We start from the raw sequence: 19,764 nt of genomic DNA, 5'->3' as shown, positions 1-19,764 counted from the left end.
TCAATCTCAATTTTTCAAACATTGATAAGAGGTTCATTCCCCTGTTATTTAAAAACATTTTCGTCTTAGGAGTATTGTTCCAGCATCTAAATTCAGTAAGAGTGTCATTATATATATTATAGATATATATATATATATATATATATATATATATATATATATATATATATATATATATATATATATATATATATATATATATATATATATATATATATATATATATATATATATATATATATATATATATATATATGTATATATATATATAATTATGGTAACACTATGGACGCACATAGATTACCATAGTTAGAAGCAAGATGCCCAAGTGACATTTGCTCGAAATTCCCGTCAAACATCCCGTCAAACATTGCGAGGGTTGAAAGTGGTATCATCTGCTCGAAATCTTAAGATATTTTAAAACTATTTAAAAATATTTATTTTGTATTCATTAATTATTGTTTTGCAGTGTTATTTGTCGAAAAGATAGCTATTTAAATTTTGGTGGATTTTTTCAAAATTAAATTAGGTGTTTAGTAAGCTATAATTTGCAATGTTATACCTGCTCTCGGGGTGCTATAATTATAACTGCTAAAACTAGTGGCGAAAAAACTGCCTAGGCTCGCAAGCTCTTTAATGCGAGGGCTCTGGGACGGTGAACTTATATGGCGTGCGAGCCCTCGCGCGCCCTCGCAAATCGCTGTCAAGTACATGGCGGGTGCTAAAACTAGCGGCGAAAAAACTGCCTAGGCTCGCAAGCTCTTTGATGCGAGGGCTTGTATAGCTCTTTGGGGCGGTGAACTTGTATAGCGTGCGAGCCCTCGCGCGCCCTCGCAAATCGCTGTCAATTGCATGGCGGGAAGCTGGCTATAAAAAAACGGACTACACGAAATATTCCGTCGAAAGCATTTAACGCTGCCGAAACATTTTTCTTTTCACATTCCAAATCAAGCCATAGAACGTCAAGTGGCCAAAAAACGAGAAAATTAAAAAAGTGGTAAAATGGAAAAGTGTTATAAAAAAGGAAAAGCGATCATATCTATACTTAAGGCTAACATGGACATTTCACAACATTTAACATCCCCAAACATCTACACCACTCGCTGCCAGAGTTATCAATCTTTCCTCATTTGTATTTGTATTTGCAATATTACAAGAAACTTGCAATACCCGTCAAACAATGCGAGGGTTGCGAAAGATTTCATGTACTCGAAATCTTATGGTATTTTAAAAAATCGTTGATTTTTATTCAAGAATTATATTTTGTGCGGTAGTATTTGGCGAAAAGATCACTATTTAAATTTTTGTGGATTTTTGAAAACTAAAATGTCAAAATTCAGGTGTTTAGTATGCTAAAAATCGCACTTTTATACCTGCTCTCGAGGTGCTATAATTATAACTGCTAAAACTAGGTGTGAAAAAACTACCAAGGCTCGCAAGCTGTTTAATGCGAGGGCTCTGGGACGGTGAACTTGTATGGCGTGCGAGCCCTCGCGCGCCCTCGCAAATCGCTGTCAATTGCATGGCGGGTAATGCAAGAAACTAGAACAAGAAAGCCGCTTCTACATAGAGCTATGTTATTATGTTTATTTGAAACGACATTATATTACTAAATGTGCCTTTCCTTTTATATCATTATAGGTGTTTTTTCTTTATTCTGAATTGTTTTATTCGCGTTTTTTTCATAAATTTGTTTTAATTTCACAACATGAAGCGATTATTTGTATATAAAATAAACGATAAAAAATAAATGGTCATAATAGGAACCCTCTCATAACCATGTTAAGAACACTAGTGCCATAATTGGACATTTTCCTTGCAACAGTAATCTGGATGTTCCAGTAATTAAAAATATCCAAAACCCAAAATTTAAAAAAAAAAAACAATATTTTAACACATTTCATTATTCCAAATTCTATAGACGAACCCAAGATCGTGTAAAAGGCGAATTTTTGCAGCCGTGAAAAAAGCGAATTGATAACAAGCTATGTCCATAATAGATACACTTACCCTAGGTACTCTCGGAATTGCTCTAAATAATAAACCTTAGTTTAATATATATATATATATATATATATGTATAAATATATATATATATATATATATATATATATATATATATATATATATATATATATATATATATATATATATATATATATATATATATATATATATATATATATATATATATATATATATACATATACATATATATAAATTGTTTTATTATATATTGTTTTTATATATATATATGTAATAAAATAAATAAAAATCCTCTGTAACAGCGAACAACGAAGTTCAAAATGCGATTGTTGCCCTAGTTAAAGAATATATTTAAAATAATTATGTGTTGGTTTGCCAAACTTTGATGTGGGTGGTTTTACGCTACAATGTATGTTTTGTTAATCATGATGAATATGAACGTAAAAAGTACCACTGTTATGCATTCATTAGCAAAAAGTTTCGTTTTCTGTGAGAATTCTATACAGTTTCTTTTCGGTTTATCAACTAAAATATAGAACTTTTGTGTATGCCCAGAGTTTTTCTTTTTCAATGTTTCAACTGTCTTGTGGGAAAGTAATAGTACGACAAAAGTCACTCCATGTATCACACCCCATATTTCTATTACAATTGTAGAGTCGCACAGTGCTTTATTCCATTTCTCTCCCAGATTGATCAATCTGGATTGTCTGTGGATGGATGAATACGACAATTATTTATGACGGGCTAGCGATCAATGTTCCCAAAAAATATGCTTCTGATTTATTAATTGATACGAAATTTCGTGATAGCTTGTGCACGAATTAATAAAAAGTACACAAATACCAAATTAAGTTCTGAGCTAGTTGCAAATAATTAAAAATGCTTCATTCATTAAGAGATTTATAAAAACTCAACTTAAATATTTTAATGAAAGTGCTGCATTTGTTCTATATTTTATTGTTATCAAAAGTACACCATATGAATCAGTAGAAATGTTTAACGTAACTTTGAAGAATTATCCTCTAAAAAGAACCACATGTCGTTTTATTGTTTCTTTTCCTTTGCCATTATTTAGCTATATCGAATGCTTTCACACATTTTGTCTTCGTTACCAACGGCTGATGGCAAAGAAAATACATCCAGTAGGTAAAAAAGTGCCGTGACACACCCGGTCGAGTATGGGTTTTACCTATTTCCTAGATGGGTCACAATTTCAGGAAGTAATCTGACTGCATACAGTGGCACACGCACGTACCGACATAAATAAACCTAACCGGGATTTCATGTAGCAGAATTGGTGATTCAGGTAACAGTCCGCCGCAAGACCGATCATTTGCACCTTTTCGACAAAAAGGTGTGCTACGACATGTAAAAGGAAAACATTCAACAACACAGAAGCCAGCCCAAAATCTAAGGACCCGTCAAAGACCCTGAAGGATAGAGAAAGAGGGAAAAATGACGATTGCAGGATTGAGCATTATTCCCGGTAGGGTCCGATACAAACTCGGTTTGCCGTCGATGCTTTAGTCTGCAATCTGATGTCAGTGTGCAAACATACTTCGCGTCGTTGCCGCGAATGTGCAGTACCCAAATTGAACCGAAGATTTCTAACCAATGTGTATCCATCTGATTTTTTATGTACGTGTGCGCAAATCATTTCACTATTCTACGAGCCAATAAGTTCTGGCTCACATCATCAATAAAGAAATCATTTTAAATATAAGGAAAGTCTTAAAAGGTAAGCACAGCAACATTAATTCTAATACTCAATAAGCTCAATAACTCAATCACGTTGAGCAGTGGAAAATTAACATTGGTTACAGCATTGGGCAGCCACTGGAATGAAAGGCCTGCTAAATTGTTTGAAGTGAAAAGTCGTTCACTAACAGTCGTTGCAGCTAAATTTTGACTCTAACTAACCTATGTTTGGCTCTAAAGCATCAATGTTTGACAGTGCGCCTCATTTTTTGTATTTAAGGCATCAATTTTTGACTGTTACGGCCAAAGATTGGAGATAGTTACGGTCGCCATGTAATGTGTTACGGCGTACATACGGTACAACTGATCAACGCGTACCATCGCGGTAGATCAGTGTTTCGCTGACATGTATCGAGGTAGAATAAAGCTTTGGTCGAAGCGGACTTTTCAACACTTGATCGTTCAGGCGATCATAGAAATCATTTGGAGGTTTCCCTTATTGGAAACGTTGGAGTTAAGAAGCCTTATCTTGGGTAGCGGGACATAACTACACTCCTGAAATAAATTGGAAGGCGAAGTTTTAAGGCAGCGTAACGTCCTAGCTTGACAGTCCGAACGAATCTGTTCTGCCGCATCGGAATTGGTTTTATTTATACTCAATAGGTTTCGTACATTTGGTTTTGGAATGTATTTTTATCCCAATTGAAAGTTATTTATATGAGGTGCAATTTATATTTTATATCGGAGTGAGGTGTCTGTCATGTTGTGCCTATGCTGCGGTTTTAGTGTTTTTACGAATGTTCTGGAAAGTTTAAACTGTTCTAGTCAAAGAACGGGTACGTCGGTCGATCTTTGCTTACGCTGCGTTTTAGCGATAAGTTCCTATACGTGTCTACTTTGCTGTAGTATCGCTTGAATTGGTTATGCTGCGCGTTTCGGTTGTTTTCGATAAATGTGTCTCAATTGTTTTTTTTTTATGAACGGTATGGTCTGGGTGTATTGCTATGCTGTGAATTGATTTGCTGATGTGTTATAATGAATGTGTTGCAATGGTGTAATTTGGCTTTGCAAAGTGTGTTACAATGTGTCTATAGCTGATAGTGTATATTATAGTAAGCTCTGTATAGCAAATATGCTACAGTTGTTATGCTAAATAGAGATGTTAACAACTGTTGGATGTTTTAATGAAGTGAAAAACTGACGGGTATATTCAGGTGTAAACAATAGCTTTAGAGTTTAGAAAATTTTATTGTTTTTTGCTAAAAAAAATTAAAATTACACGGTTTTTGTATTGTTTGTGTAATTTAAAAAAACAATTATCAAAAATCTGCTGAAATACTTTTATAATTATCATCATCAAAAAAAAAAGACTTAAAACTTGATTACTTATAAGCAAAAATACTACGTTAGAGTCAAAAATGAGTGCGCACTCCAAAAATGTATGCCTTAGAGGCAACATTTGGTGGAAAAGCTCCATTAATTATCCATTTTAAAATTCAAAGAAGTTTTCTTTGTCAAAGACATCAACTAATTTTGTGATTCCTCGTGGCCATTTAGATTGTTTAATTATTCTTGTTCTGCCCATAGAAATCACAACAAATTGCATCTTTTAATTAATTGCAGCTGTTTTTGAATTATTTTAAGAAATCAAATGATTTACATTACACTAACTATATTTTACATTTCTATACAACAGTAACATGAATGCGAAATTCAATTTTATATGATGCTAGGATAAACAGTCGTTCAACGTATGATTTACTACTTCTTCTTCTTTGGCTCAACAACCGATGACGGTCAAGGCCTGCCTGTACCCACTTGTGGGCTTGGCTTTCAGTGACTAATTGATTCCCCCCCCCCCATAGCAGGATAGTCAGTCCTACGTATGGTGGCGCGGTCTATTTGGGAATTGAACCCATGACGGGCATGTTGTTAAGTTGCACGAGTTGACGACTGTACTACGAGACCGGCTCCAAGGATTTACTACTATTAACTGATCATTTTATTCAGAATAGAAGAATATGAAATCTGAGTAATAAAAAAAAAACAACAGTATTCGTTCCTTTATATCAGGCATAACAACTTTAGTTGGTTCTTGCCTTAGGACCTCATGGGCTTGGATTACAGTGAGTTTATTGGTTTACCGATATAGCAGAATAAACAGGTTTTCGTACGAGGTTTGCGGCCTAACATCAATACATCACATAGAGTAAACCAAGCAACAACTTTATGTTATTAATATTGCAAATTCTATTAGGAATGTAAATAAAAAAAAAATATTTCAAAATGTGACCAGAATCAAATGCCAATATTTGTATCCAAAGAGAACAGCCCGATACACAAACATCATCAGCCACAGAAAACCAAAATCGTAAATGATGAAAGCAGTTTAAACAACAAGAGTAGTATAACCAAATACCAATAAGAAGAAGAATACGGATTAGCCCAAATGTGAAGGTGAAGTTGCTGGAGGATTGGTTTGATAGATTGCCAAAAAAAGTGTAGGGGATTCTAAGGCAAAATGGATAGGTGGGGCGAGTGTGTCACCTGCATTATTAGCAAATTAACACGGTTATGATGACATCTAATTATTGAAAAATATCAAATACAATGTTTAAAGCACAACATGAACGTTTCATAACATTAGATTAAAAAACAGCAGAATAATTTAGCAAAAAATGTTTGCTCAAAGCGATGTTAATTTCACGATCTCGGAAATAAGCTTTTGTAAGAATTTAACATTTAATTAGAGCAAAAAAAGAATGTGTATCCAAACACATTATATTTATCTATGATTTAATCATTTGAGTATGAGTAGTTTAGAGTTAAAGTTTGTTAAATGTTTTACATGGGGTAAAATGGTCTTCCCAAGCGGTATTTTTCGGGGATAATGAACACAAACTCATAGAAACATCTCTTTCTATTCATCATCCTTACTCTCTCACACGCATCGATGAACTTTTACACATCTCTTTGTTCATATTTAAAGGATTTAAAACTGAAAGATAACAATTTATGTTCATGGAGTAGTTATGGTCAAATGGTAATGGTGTAATGTTTGTACCATGGTCGACCTGAGTTCAATTCCATTTTTATTGTTTTCATTGATGATTTAAAGTTTTATTTTATTTTTAAAACATCCAACTCCAATAACTTCAAACCCCTTTACTCATTGTTAAAAATGCGTAGTTAATAGTCAATCTGTTATTTTTATTGGTTTATTTCTTTCTTTTAATTCATTTAGTATCAGTACCCCTTCATACAACAAAACCAGTAAATAGCACGATAATGAATACCATATCATTGTAGAGCAACTGGCAAAGTGATTCGAAGTAGAACTAGCGAAGTGGTTGGTAGCATCAAGGATGAAGCATGAGCATGAATTGGAACATGAGGGAAAGGAGTGAATCCGAATGTTCATTTCTATGATTAGCTCTTTTTTGCATGGGTTCATAATTCATGTATGTTCGCTATCCCCGGAACTAATCTGTATTTCGTTGATGTTTTCGGGGATAATTCGTTAATGAATTATCCCCGAAAAGACCTGCGAAAACCAGCGTGGTTGGGAGCTTGGGTTTATGTTTTGAAAGGACCAACATGATGAGGCTGTGGTATAAGCTAAGGTCGCTACAATACACTAGCTTTATATAAATAAAACTGTACTGTATGTCTACTATATCGTCAAAGTCAAGACTAAATTCTTCAACAAAACACTTAAATACTAAACTTAAATATCTACTCTCACAATTCTACCGCGTTGCAAGAGCTTAAACCAAAGCCTGAAGTTCAATGTTGTGGTCTATTTTGCCCCTTTGTTTTATGTATTTTGACATTTTGTGTAAGACCATTTTTCCCCATATCAAGACCATTTTACCCCGCCTATAAATTATCACGACTTTTGATGTTGATTTTTAAGATTCATTTTAAACTTCTATATTTGTTATTAATGCGTCATCTAATGATGGTTTTTGTTGAATAAGTTAAAGTATCGGTTGATGTCAAAATAACAGAGGAAAGTGGTTTAACCAATAAGATACAGACCAAAATCCTAAACAGATCCATTTTGCCCCGCTTTCCCTTAAACATGGCATGTGGAACTACGAACAAATAAAAAAGAAAGGTTTTTTTTCGAAGGAGGGGAAAAAAACGATTCCGTTTTCCATTATCCTTGAAGTATTAAATTTTTGTAGATGCATTTTGGCTGCATAAAACATCTGTTCTCTATATTTGAGCGAAATCAATAAACGTCTTCCTTTTTTAAATATAAATAAAATTATTCTTTTATGGAAACAGGTCAAAGAGGGTTCAGCACACAAAATCAAATTCAAAACAATAAACTACCTATTTTCCACTTATTTTATTCGTTGTAATAAAAGTCGAGTTATTGAGTGATGAGAGCTAGTAGATACAGACGAACAAACATTAAGTTTTATTTATAAATAAAATAAGATTGATTTGTATCTTTACCTGTAATGAATTCTTTAAGTTTTCATAAACAACGACAACTTGTCAGCTCCATATATTAGTATATCTCATTATTTAAAAAAAAACTCACAAAAAAAATCACGTGTTTAGTGTTTATTTTGCTATTTTGAATACTTCACTTAACTTGTTTATCATGTTATTTTGAATAATCGTTCTATAAAAAATTTATATCTACCCACGGGTAAATAAGTGTAACCTCACTTTATCATTATCAAATCCTAATTCAATTGATACGAAATAACCTGAACTAATATCTGAGTTGCTAGCCGTTGAAATCCATTTTTATCACACAAACATGTTCAATTTAAATTGCTAATGGTCTCTCGACACCTCGGAGCTCTACGTAGCCACTTAGTTTGCGTAGTGCTCCGCCCCTGCTCTCGAGTAATGTGAGCACGCCTTTATATCAAACTGCTTTTTGTCATTCTGTGATTATATACGTTAAATATTGCCATTCATGTGATCTGGTTTTGTAAAAATATATCGATTTATGCAATCGGGCAGAACAAGGCCTAAAACCCAAAAATATGACGCATATTTGTTGTGCTATACATTTGATTTGACTGCAAGGACATGTCATCCTATTTGGAGTGACGTCATTCGTGGACATGCCCGCCTTCACAAGCTTTCGAGACTTACAGGCCTATCATATACGTCGAACGATTCTCGAATCCATCAGAAGCCCCAAAATCGAACCCCGTCAAACATTGCGAGGGTTGCGATTGGTATCATCTGCTCGAAATCTATTTAAATATATCTAAAAAAAAATATTTTAAAATATTTTTCTGCTCGAAAAAAGATATTTTAAGTAATATTAATTTTGTATTCACTAGTTAATTTGGCCCGGTTACAGGGTTATGCAAGATCATATCTGGTGTATATAATAAACTGCATGTAAAGGATTTCTTAAAAGACAACGCAAATTCCAAGTGGTTGTTAATTCGAAGTGATGCATTAAGAAGCGATTCATTAATCCCGAACCCATGTTTCCAATCTTTCCTGGAACACCGATGATTCTAACGTTCCTGCACTGCGAATCAATTATGAGAATTCACGAATTACGGACAACTGCCGCTCTTTGCTTGACTGCATCTATAGTAATGGGCTTTCTTAGATCAACTTTATACCTAATGCATCGAATAACATTCTCGATCTCATAATTGTCTCTGACGAGATCCTACATTATTGTGCCCCACCGGTGGTGTCACCTTTCCCTATGGTTGCCGTTGATGTTCATCATCCTCCTGTTGAACTACACTTAACTGGTGCTGGCAATACAGCTCGTTCCTGGCGTTCTACCTCACCAAACCGTGAGTCCGGCACACGTAACTACAGGCGAACTAACTTTATCCGTCTAGCTGAACTGCTTCAATCTACTGACTGGTCTTTCCTGGAAGGTAATCCGGATGTTAACTCAGCATTGGAACTATTTAACACAACACTACTGGCGCTTATATCTGATTGCTGTCCTCTAATGCCACCGCATCGCAGTCCACCATGGTCTGATGCACGTTTACGCCGTCTAAAGCAAAACAAAGCGTCATGCTTTCGCTTTTACAGTACAAATGGTACACAACACTCCAAATTAAGGTTCATTGCTGCCCATAATGTATATAGAAGCTATAACAGACAACTTCATACTCGTTATCTCATTCGAGTGAAATTCTCGCTCATCAGACACCCAACACGATTCTGGAGGTATGTTGAATCAAAACGCGGTAACAGCTCGCTCCCCGATGTTCTCACATATAACAACGTCTCCACAAGCAGTAAGGAAGGCATGTGCAACTTATTTGCTGATCGTTTCAAGGACTGCTTTACTACGGATGATGCAAGCTTATCATTAGAAGCAGCTTTAAATAATGTGCCCCGTGATGTTGTTGACATTGACGTACGCGATATTATTATCTCGGTAGATACTGTACTACGTGCTCTGCAGCAAGTCAAAACCTCATACAACCATGAACCCGATGGTATTCCTACGGCAATCCTTGCCAAATGCCGCGAATTTTTAGCAGAGCCTCTGTCTCAAATCTACCAACTCTCTTTTGCACAAAGTACTGTACCCACAGCCTGGAAATCCTCTGTGATGTTTCCGGTGTACAAAAAAGGGGATAAAAACTCTGCTGAGAACTACCGCGGTATAACCACCTTGCCTTCTTGTGCCAAGGTGTTTGAGATCGTCATACAAAACTCGCTAATGTATCACTGTCGTTCTTATATTTCTACACGCCAGCATGGTTTCTTTCCTCGACGCAGTGCTACCACAAACTTGGTGGAATTCGTCTCCAACTGCCATGCAGCCTTTACTTCCGGAGCTCAGATGGATGCAGTATACACTGATCTTAAGGCTGCGTTTGATCGTGTGAACCATCGCTTGCTGTTGGCTAAGCTCGCCCGGATCGGTCTCTCTACTCCGCTGGTGAATTGGTTCAGGTCCTATATCTCTGAACGTAGCTACTACGTACAAATCGATGGTGTCTCCTCTAACGTTTTCGAGAGTTCATCTGGCGTCCCTCAGGGCAGCAACTTGGGACCACTGCTGTTCTCGCTTTTTATTAACGACGTCACACTGGCCATTACGGAAGCAGATTGTCTGCTTTATGCGGATGATGTTAGGCTGTTTCGTATCGTACGGAACACTTCCGACTCTCTTTCTCTGCAAAGATCGATTGATGTTTTCTCTGACTGGTGTATCAACAACGACCTGCTAATTTCTGTTGATAAGTGTACGTCAATGTCTTTCTTTAGAATAGCTAGTCCGATAAGGTATATCTATAGCATATCAGGGACACAACTACCGCGGTGCAATACGGTCGGGGATTTAGGAGTCACCCTGGATCGCAAACTAGATTTCCGACAACATTACTGTGATATTTTAGACAAAGCTAACAAAATGCTAGGATTTATTCGTCGACATTCGAGAGAACTCAATGACCCACACTGCCTGTTAACTCTGTATAAGTCCTATGTTCGTTCCATCCTCGAGTTTAGTTCTACAGTTTGGTGTCCGTTCTCTAGTGTTTGGTCCAATAGAATAGAAGCTGTCCAAAAGAGAGTTACTCGTATTGTCCTACACTTCACTCCGTGGCGTAATGTAACCCCTCGTCCATCGTATCATACTCGTTGTTTGCTGTTTGGTCTGGACACACTTGCTAGGAGACGTGATAATGCCCAATGTACGTTTTTGTCCAAACTTATTGTCGGTGACATAGATTCGCCAGAACTACTGGCTAGAGTCAACATAAATGTCCCTCCTAGAGTGTTCCGTAACTACAGACTAATAAGAACTGACCTTACAAGACGTGCATACAGCGAGAACGACCCAATGACTGCGATGGCCCGTAAGTTTAATCAGCGTTACATTTCATTTGACTGGCACCTACCTACTAGATTTTGTTGATCCGTTTTGTCATTGTACACTGCGTTAGTTATTTAAGTTTTAGTTTTAATTCAGTGATAAGGCCGCTTGTTTGGCCAATCACTTAATACAATAAACAATACAAAACAATACAATACAATGTTGAACCTGATATTTTATACAATTTATTCTGGTGCTGGAACTGATTCCATTCCCATATAGGTGTTATAATTAGTCATGAACCTGATCCTAGAACTGATCCTAACCCCTTACTGGTCATTTAACTGATCCTGATCCATTCCGAAGATATATCTTGACCCTATAGGGTAAACGTACCTATAGCGGTGTAGTACCAGTGGTGGTAATGGTAATGCTTTTAAAATGTGCTCTGTTGTGTCTCTAGCGGTGGACTGTAACTTGAGGGGTGGGGTAGTAGGTTTTCTTTCACCGTAAAATTGGGAGCCCTCACGGACAAGACGATCTCTATTCGTTGATGTCGCATGCAAGACTAAAAATTAATTTATTGTCACTTAAATTCTACTGTCACAAAAATCCAAACCCAAGCAGCAAAATGTCAGTTTGCCCAAGTCGTTCGCTGCTTGCGCAACTCGCACAACATGCTCCATACGATAATTTAAGAGCAATTAAGTTATTTATGTCATTGTTTCATATTTTCTGATATTTTAAAAAAGGCTATAAAAAGTAAAATTGGGCCATTCCATTGAAGTGACAGAAAAAACCCATATTTTGTGAATATTCAACATTCATGTGTCAACATTCTCCCAAAATCTTAAGGATTTCATAACGAAACTCATATTTTTGTTAACGCTTTAAATAGCCACATAGCAACGCAATAAATATTTTTTAACATAGCTTGAAATATTGTTGGTTTACTAAAATTTATTGCCTTTGAACCATATTTTTGCATTTGCGTGCGTTTTTTATCATAGTCCCATTATAGATACACAAAACAGGCACTCATAGTTATAAAATTAGTAAAAACAGGACATTTTAATTTTTTTTCCAAGGTAATTGTTAACACTTCATATTGTTTTTACAAAAATAAGCAACAGAAATGAGTTTGGGTAGACTACAGTCGTTATACAGTTTTTTAGTCAATATTTTTTTCACTCAAATTTATACATTTTTTACGGTCTAATTATGTATGAAATCAATATTATGGATGTGATTCTTGCTATTCATATGAAAACAGCTTCAAAACTAAGTTCCATATATATTATACACAGTTTTTAAGATACCTCAAACAGTTAGTGTTTACCAACACTATAGTAACACAATACGACGACTATAGGAACCATGCCATAGGTACAACGAAGTCGCCATAAGCATATACTTTTTTCGTAAATTTGTTGTGTTTGTCGGTGTAAATGCTTGTGATAGCGAAGATTAAACATGTTTCAATTGCTATGTGTTAAAATATTTATAAATTTACTTTCCTGACACACGTACTGAAATTGTATATATACCGGTATAACAGCTCCAAAAACCGTAGCGTACTGATCCCACATTGGATCCTTTCGGTATTGGAACTGAACCCCATACTGATCGTTGAACTGATTAATATTCCATGTCAGTCATGCAACAGATCCTGATTCCGAGCCCTGACGGCCAAGCTACACGTACCGGACGACATCGGATGCCATAAAACGTAGGACCGCAGACAAGCGATTCGCGTCGGGCGGGGCCGTGTCGGATCACAGCGGGCCGATTTTGTATGAGATTTAACAGTTGGCGTTAACGGAATTATGGCATCGTCCGATGTCGTCCGGTACGTGTAGCTTGGCCGTGATACTACTCCCTTTTATATTTCGGAACCTAAACAGTACCTGAATCTGACTCACTAATGGAACCATACAGTCCAGTTTTCCTATTTTTATTTCTTGTTGCATCGAGGGATCCCAAGGTACTATCGTCAACTCGGACATCTTAACAACATGTCAATCACATGGACCGTCGCCCTAAGAAAGGATTGACTATCCAGCTAAGTGATACTAAGTATCGAAAACCTGTATAGAGGCCGGTATGACCAGTTACTCTTAAAAAAAGGTCATTTGTTTCAGTTACTTTTTCGTATGAATGTTTTCGCTACGTTTTCATACATCCGGATCCAGTTTTTTGACCACTTATTGGAAAAAATTACTTACACGTTGTAGAAGACAATTTTTAGTTATACTTAATCCAAAAATTAGTCCCATGTATAGAAAAATATTGAATGACAACTGTTAATAATAATTAACGTACGATTCGATCTGTCGGTGTTATCTACCGTGATTCCCGACAGAGCGCGGTACAAACGCGTAGTGTGGGAAGCATCCGATACCGATCGAGCCGAATATTCCCGATCGCTCAAAGGCTCCCGAACGTCCTGGCAATAGTTTGCAACAACCACGAAAAAACTTCAATTATTAAATTCAGACTGTAATTTGTATCATTCTTCTCAATACCTTTCAAATTACTAAAAACTAAGTCGGCGTTGCGTTTTCTATAGTCGATGTGGTTGTCATTGCATGAATGTAAACTTAGCAAAAAACATCCAAGCTATCGCTTGAAAGTAACGCTGATCAGCCTTTACTAGAATTTTATAATAGAGATATTTATGTATTATATTTAAATTTATATATTTTTGCAGTGTTGTTTGTCGAAAAGATCACGCTTTATACCCGTCAAACATTGCGAGGGTTGCGAAAGATTTCATGTACTCGAAATCTTATGGTATTTTAAAAAATCGTTGATTTTTATTCAAGAATTATGTTTTGTGCGGTAGTATTTGGCGAAAAGATCACTTTTTCAATTTTTGTGGATTTTTGAAAACTAAAATGTCAAAATTCAGGTGTTTAGTATGCTACAAATCGCACTTTTATACCTGCTCTCGAGGTGCTATAATTATAACTGCTAAAACTAGGTGTGAAAAAACTACCAAGGCTCGCAAGCTGTTTAATGCGAGGGCTCTGGGGCGGTGAACTTGTATGGCGTGCGAGCCCTCGCGCGCCCTCGCAAATCGCTGTCAATTGCATGGCGGGACCTTAAGATTTCGAGCAGATGATACTACTTGCAACACTCCCGTCAAACATTGCGAGGGATGCAAGTGGTATCATCTGCTCGAAATCTTAAGATATTTTAAAAATATTTTAAAATATTTAGTTTTTATTCATTTATTCTTGTTTTGCTGTGTTATTTGTCGAAAAGACCACTATTTACATTTTTGTGGATTTTTTCAAAATAAAATCTCAAAATTTAGGTTTTTAGTAAGCTATAATTGGCAATGTTAAACCTGCTCTCGGGGTGCTATAATTATAACTGCTAAAACTAGCGGCGAAAAAACTGCCTAGGCTCGCAAGCTCTTTGATGCGAGGGCTCTGGGACGGTGAACTTGTATGGCGTGCGAGCCCTCGCGCGCCCTCGCAAATCGCTGTCAATTGCATGGCGGGCTCGCAATGTTTAAAGGGCGCAGTCAATTGCATGGCGGGTTTTAGCAGTTATAATTATAGTACCCCGAGAGCAGGTATAACTGTGCAAATTGTAGCATACTAAACACCTGATTTAAAAAACAAATTTGAAAAAAACACAAAAATTGAAAAAGTGATCTTTTGGACGAATACTTACTTACTTACTTATCCGGCGCTACAACCGCTTTGCGGTCTTGGCCTGCCTCAGGAGTGTCCGAAACCGCTCACGGTCTCGCGCCTTCGTCTGCCAGTCCCTTATCCCGGCCTTAATGGCGGACGCCTCCACGCCATCTTGCCACCTCAATTTGGGCCTACCACGCCTCCTCTGTCCTTGTGGACGGCCTAAAAAGACTTTACGGGCTGGGTCGTTCGTTTCCATGCGTACAACATGGCCAGCCCACCGGAGCCTCGTCATTATAGCGGCTCCTCCATTGTCCTTCCACACATACGGGGCCAAGTATCCTTCTGAGCATCTTCCTCTCGAACGCGGCTAAGAGGGTTTCGTCAGATTTGGACAATGTCCATGTCTCAGAGGCGTAGGCTGTAGAATGATCGGTTGGCAGCCAGCATCCTTACAAGCAACTCTGCTTCCATGCTATTGTCGTTGCCGACCTTTGACCCAAGATAGGTGAATTGTGGAACGAATTCAAAAGTTCACCTATCTGTACATCACGCCTACGTAGATTCGGATTATTTATTGGTAGGCCCGCTGATGTTGCCACCATCAGTTTGGTCTTTGCCTCGTTTATCTGCAATCCGAGGTTCTCTGCCGCCTGCTCGATCCCTTGGTAGGCCTTTGCTACATAGGAGAGTCGCAGACCAATGATATCTATATCACCAGCGTATGCCGGAATCTGGGCCGACTTATAGAAGATGGTTCCCATAGTCTCCACCCTCGAGTCGCGGATGGCCCTCTCTAGCACCAAGTTGAATAGGAGACAGGCAAGCCCGTCCCCCTGGCGCAGACCCTTGGTGGTAGCAAAAGGTCCTGAGAGTTTTTCATCCACCCTCACCTGGCATGTGACGTTTTCCATAGTCATTCTAACTAGCCTTATCAGTTTTGCCGGGATTCCAAATGAGCTCATAGCGTCGTACAGTTTTACCCTGGCTATGCTATCGTATGCGGTTTTGAAGTCTATGAAGAGATGGTATGTGTCGTTTCTATATTCAGCCATCTTCTCCAAGATCAGCCATCTTTCGACGAATAACATCACAAAAAAATAATTTATGAATAAAAAATTTATATTATTTAAAATATCATAAGATCTCGAGCAGATAATACTACTCGCAACCCTCGCAATGTTTGACGGGATACTAAACTTCTGAATTTAGACATTTTATTTTTCAACAATCCACAAAATTTGAAATAGTGATCGTTTCAACGAATAACACTGCAAAAAATATATATTTATGAATAAAAAATAAGTATTATTTAAAATATCTTAAGATTTCGAGCAGATGGTACTACTCGCAACCCTCGCAATGTTTGACGGGCTGGAGCAGCCAGGAAATAAAGTTGACAAAAGTTGACAAAAAGTGAAAAATTTGACGTTCGAGAAAAAGCGTTAACAAACAGCTTTTTGGCGAAGTTGTGGCCAATTGCTTCGATATTGATGCTAAAATGCATGTTTCTATTTGAATTATGTACCTATTTAGTACTTCTTAAACAAAATATCGATGATAATCAGATGTTTGAGATTTTTGTCGTTCTTCGCCAAATAACCAAATCGGCCTTAACCCACTGTAAAGCCACTTCAAACCCACGTGGGTTTGTGGTGGTCGATTCAGTCGTTAACCCACCAAATTTTAGAACAATCGGAGCTGTCAGTTCCGATCATATGTATTGACCTTGCCCGCGCTTGGCCCACCTGTTCCAAACATGTTGACGAGGAAAAGATGGATCAAGGGCGGGCTAGTGTCAATATGCTTAACATGATTTGAACACATCAATTACTTTAACTCATTCACTTACATCACAGCATAACTTAGCCCAAATAACCAAGATACCGAAAACAACACCAATTTCTTGTACTAAAAATCCAGTTCCATCAAACAAAGTCAAAACACAATCTGATTGGTGGATTAAGCCACACGACCACATAAGCGGCCACTTCAATATTGTTGAAGTCAGTTTTTTATGCACGGGTAATTTATTGGCTCAACATATTTCACCTGTGTTAAAATGTTATTTAATTATGCAAACGATGCAATTAAAAGTGTGTGTTTAAGTTGGTTTGTTGTAAAACATCCATATGTAATATGTGTATATATGTGTTTGTTTACTTGGTAATGGATTTTTTAATTTCGCTGGTCAGTGCATAGTTTATAGACTAATAATATTGTTGAAGTTGAGGTGCTGATCAATGATACAAGTGAATGAATTTAATCAATCGAGAAGTTAAAATCCTGTTCAGCATATTGACCTTAGCCAACCCTCGACCAAACATTTCCTCAAAACATTTTTGGAAAAGGTGGATGGGGCAAGATAAATACATCGGATCGGAGCTGTCTGTTCCGATTGTTCTAAAATTTGGTAGATTAACGACTGAATCGACCACCACAAACCCACGTGCGTTTGTAGTGGCTTTACATTGGGTTAAGGACGATTTGGTTATTTGGGATCCTTGTGTAATATCTGTTTGTATGTGTTTGTTTACTAGCAAATGGATTCTTTCATTTCGCTGGTCAATACACATTTTATTTTATTTTATACTGCCGAAGTTATGCAGTGATGTAAGTGAATGAGCTAAAGTAATCGATGTATTAAAATCCTGTTCAGCATACCCAAATAAACAAATCGATCTTAACACACGGTAAAGCCACATCAAATCCACGTGGGTGGTCGATTATGTCCTTAACCCACTACATTTTAAAATATTTTTTCCACGCTCTCTATGAAACGTTTATAAAAGTAAAAAGTATACGTTTATTCTACTCATTACACTTTAACAATTGGTAAGATTTTTACTTAAAACAAATGTCTATATTTATATTTCATTTTCTTAGCACACCATGCTGAAGTGGGTCGTTACACGTGGACAACAAACTATGTGCAATGAATGGAAAACACATAAGGATAATCTTTGGATATGGAGGAATGAAAGCCTTCTTATACATCAGCAACTGGATGTCGAAAACAACAATCATATTTCATCAATTGGAACGAAAGAAGGCTACCATGAAACAAATATACCGAACAATAACATCGAATTGCAACGGCCTGAAAACGCAACGAGTACACTAAAATCAACCACGTCTTCTGATGCTCTATCCAATACAATTCCCACCGATACTGCGTCTTCGTTTCGATTCATATTGGTAGAAAATCATTCTTCGCCTATGAAACTTCTGAAACATTCAAACGATGACTGTGTATCATGCTGTACATCTCCTAGGCGTAATCATAACTACCGCCAAACAGCAGGTCAGCGACAACGCCATCGTCTATCCAGTTTCAACATACGTGAACCGTCAGAATTAGCATCACCCAGCTACCGGCAAGCAGACGATCCTGCGAATGATTTATCAGTGAACCTTCTTTTAACACCATCTTTTCACTATTTGACGACTGTCAACGTGCCAACGACTCAACGGAGAGAAGTTGTGGGTGTGTACGCTACAGTTACTGAGCACTACAACGAACGTGAAATAAAAACACCTGAGGTAGACGGTACAACAGTACTGAACCATAAGTCTAGACATTTAGTAAGACGAAGAGCGCTGCGTCGAAAACGAACTACTAGATTTTGAATAAAAGACGTTTGACGTAAAAAGCAATCATCTCTTGTTCAATACAATTTTTTAATTAAAACTGTTTAAACTACAGTCTGAACACACTTAGATTCCATCTATTGAAGATGAGCTTTTTAGTTGGGAAATTTTTTTCATACCCCTTTATACATAGCAAGGTTTCGAGTAGTATCTTCTTCTCGATTTTTTTGTTTGATATTATCGATAATTTGTTTATTACACTCATGAATTATCTGTGTATACACAGATATTCGTCGTAATTAACACTTAATGCATTTTTGCGGATTTTGAATAAGAATGATCAAATTTCAGATCTTAAATGGGCAAGCTGTAAGGGTTATGGTAACGCTGATCCGATGCGATTTTATCAGATGAAATTTATATTTTGTCGTACAACGGAAAATTCCGAAAAATTATAATTTTTGATTGCGTCGGATCGTCGCATCCGATTTTATCTTTCAATGTACAGCAGAACGTCGATTATCCGGTCAGCCCGGGATCGGACGGTTGCCGGTTAATCGATTTGCACGGATAATGGTTCTAGAAATGTCAAATTCATAAAAAAATATAAAATTCACTAGTTTTATGATTAACTTACTTTGAATCAATCGGTTAATCGTTAGTAGAATATTATTTTAATCAATAACTATAGGTTTTACAACTGATCATAAGCAAAAATGAATTCCGAAAATACCACTAGAAACTACAAAGCTTCACAAAAAACTAGTTGCCCACTTGACTATCGCTGCAAATTTTCTCCGTACGTTTGAACAGTTGTCACATTTATGCGCACGGTTAAGCTGCCCGCCGGTAAATCCGCCGCTCGATAATCGACGTTCTACTGTAATTATGCAGGTTATTTAGGAAAAACCCCAAATAGCCAAATCATGATACCAGTCTCATATCAGAACCGATTTACGACGTCTTATATAGTGACTTAAAGATACAGTCATTATCCGATATACGCTATCGTACGGGACCGAGCGCAATAGCGTATCTCGAGTTTTCGCGTATAGC

At 37.0% G+C, this 19,764-nt stretch overlaps 1 protein-coding gene and 1 long non-coding RNA gene across 3 annotated transcripts; one reads left to right on the top strand and one right to left on the bottom strand.

Annotated features, from left to right (window-relative positions):
• The first annotated feature begins 2,986 nt into the window (after positions 1 to 2,986).
• LOC120897333 lies at positions 2,987 to 18,774 on the top strand. Of its 2 annotated transcripts, none has more exons than XR_005738520.1 (2): positions 2,987 to 3,724; positions 18,004 to 18,774. XR_005738520.1 is itself a non-coding variant. In XM_040302150.1 (2 exons), the coding sequence occupies exons 1-2, from the start codon at positions 9,386 to 9,388 to the stop codon at positions 18,054 to 18,056; spliced, it is 2,181 nt and encodes a 726-aa protein (XP_040158084.1). In that variant the 5' UTR covers positions 9,359 to 9,385; the 3' UTR covers positions 18,057 to 18,774. The 2 variants fall into 2 exon arrangements, 1 of the variants encoding a protein (XP_040158084.1); XM_040302150.1 differs by lacking the exon at positions 2,987 to 3,724 and adding an exon at positions 9,359 to 11,513.
• On the bottom strand, positions 8,248 to 11,506 carry LOC120897337. Its single transcript, XR_005738521.1, has 2 exons — positions 11,465 to 11,506; positions 8,248 to 10,828 (listed from the first exon to the last, which is right to left on the bottom strand). It is a non-coding gene; the product is annotated as an uncharacterized LOC120897337 (long non-coding RNA).
• Positions 18,775 to 19,764: the final 990 nt, after the last annotated feature.

The sequence above is a fragment of the Anopheles arabiensis genome, chromosome 2 (genome assembly GCF_016920715.1).
Source record: "Anopheles arabiensis isolate DONGOLA chromosome 2, AaraD3, whole genome shotgun sequence".
Classification (NCBI taxonomy): Eukaryota; Metazoa; Arthropoda; class Insecta; order Diptera; family Culicidae; genus Anopheles; species Anopheles arabiensis.
This window is presented reverse-complemented; position numbering and strand designations above follow the sequence as displayed.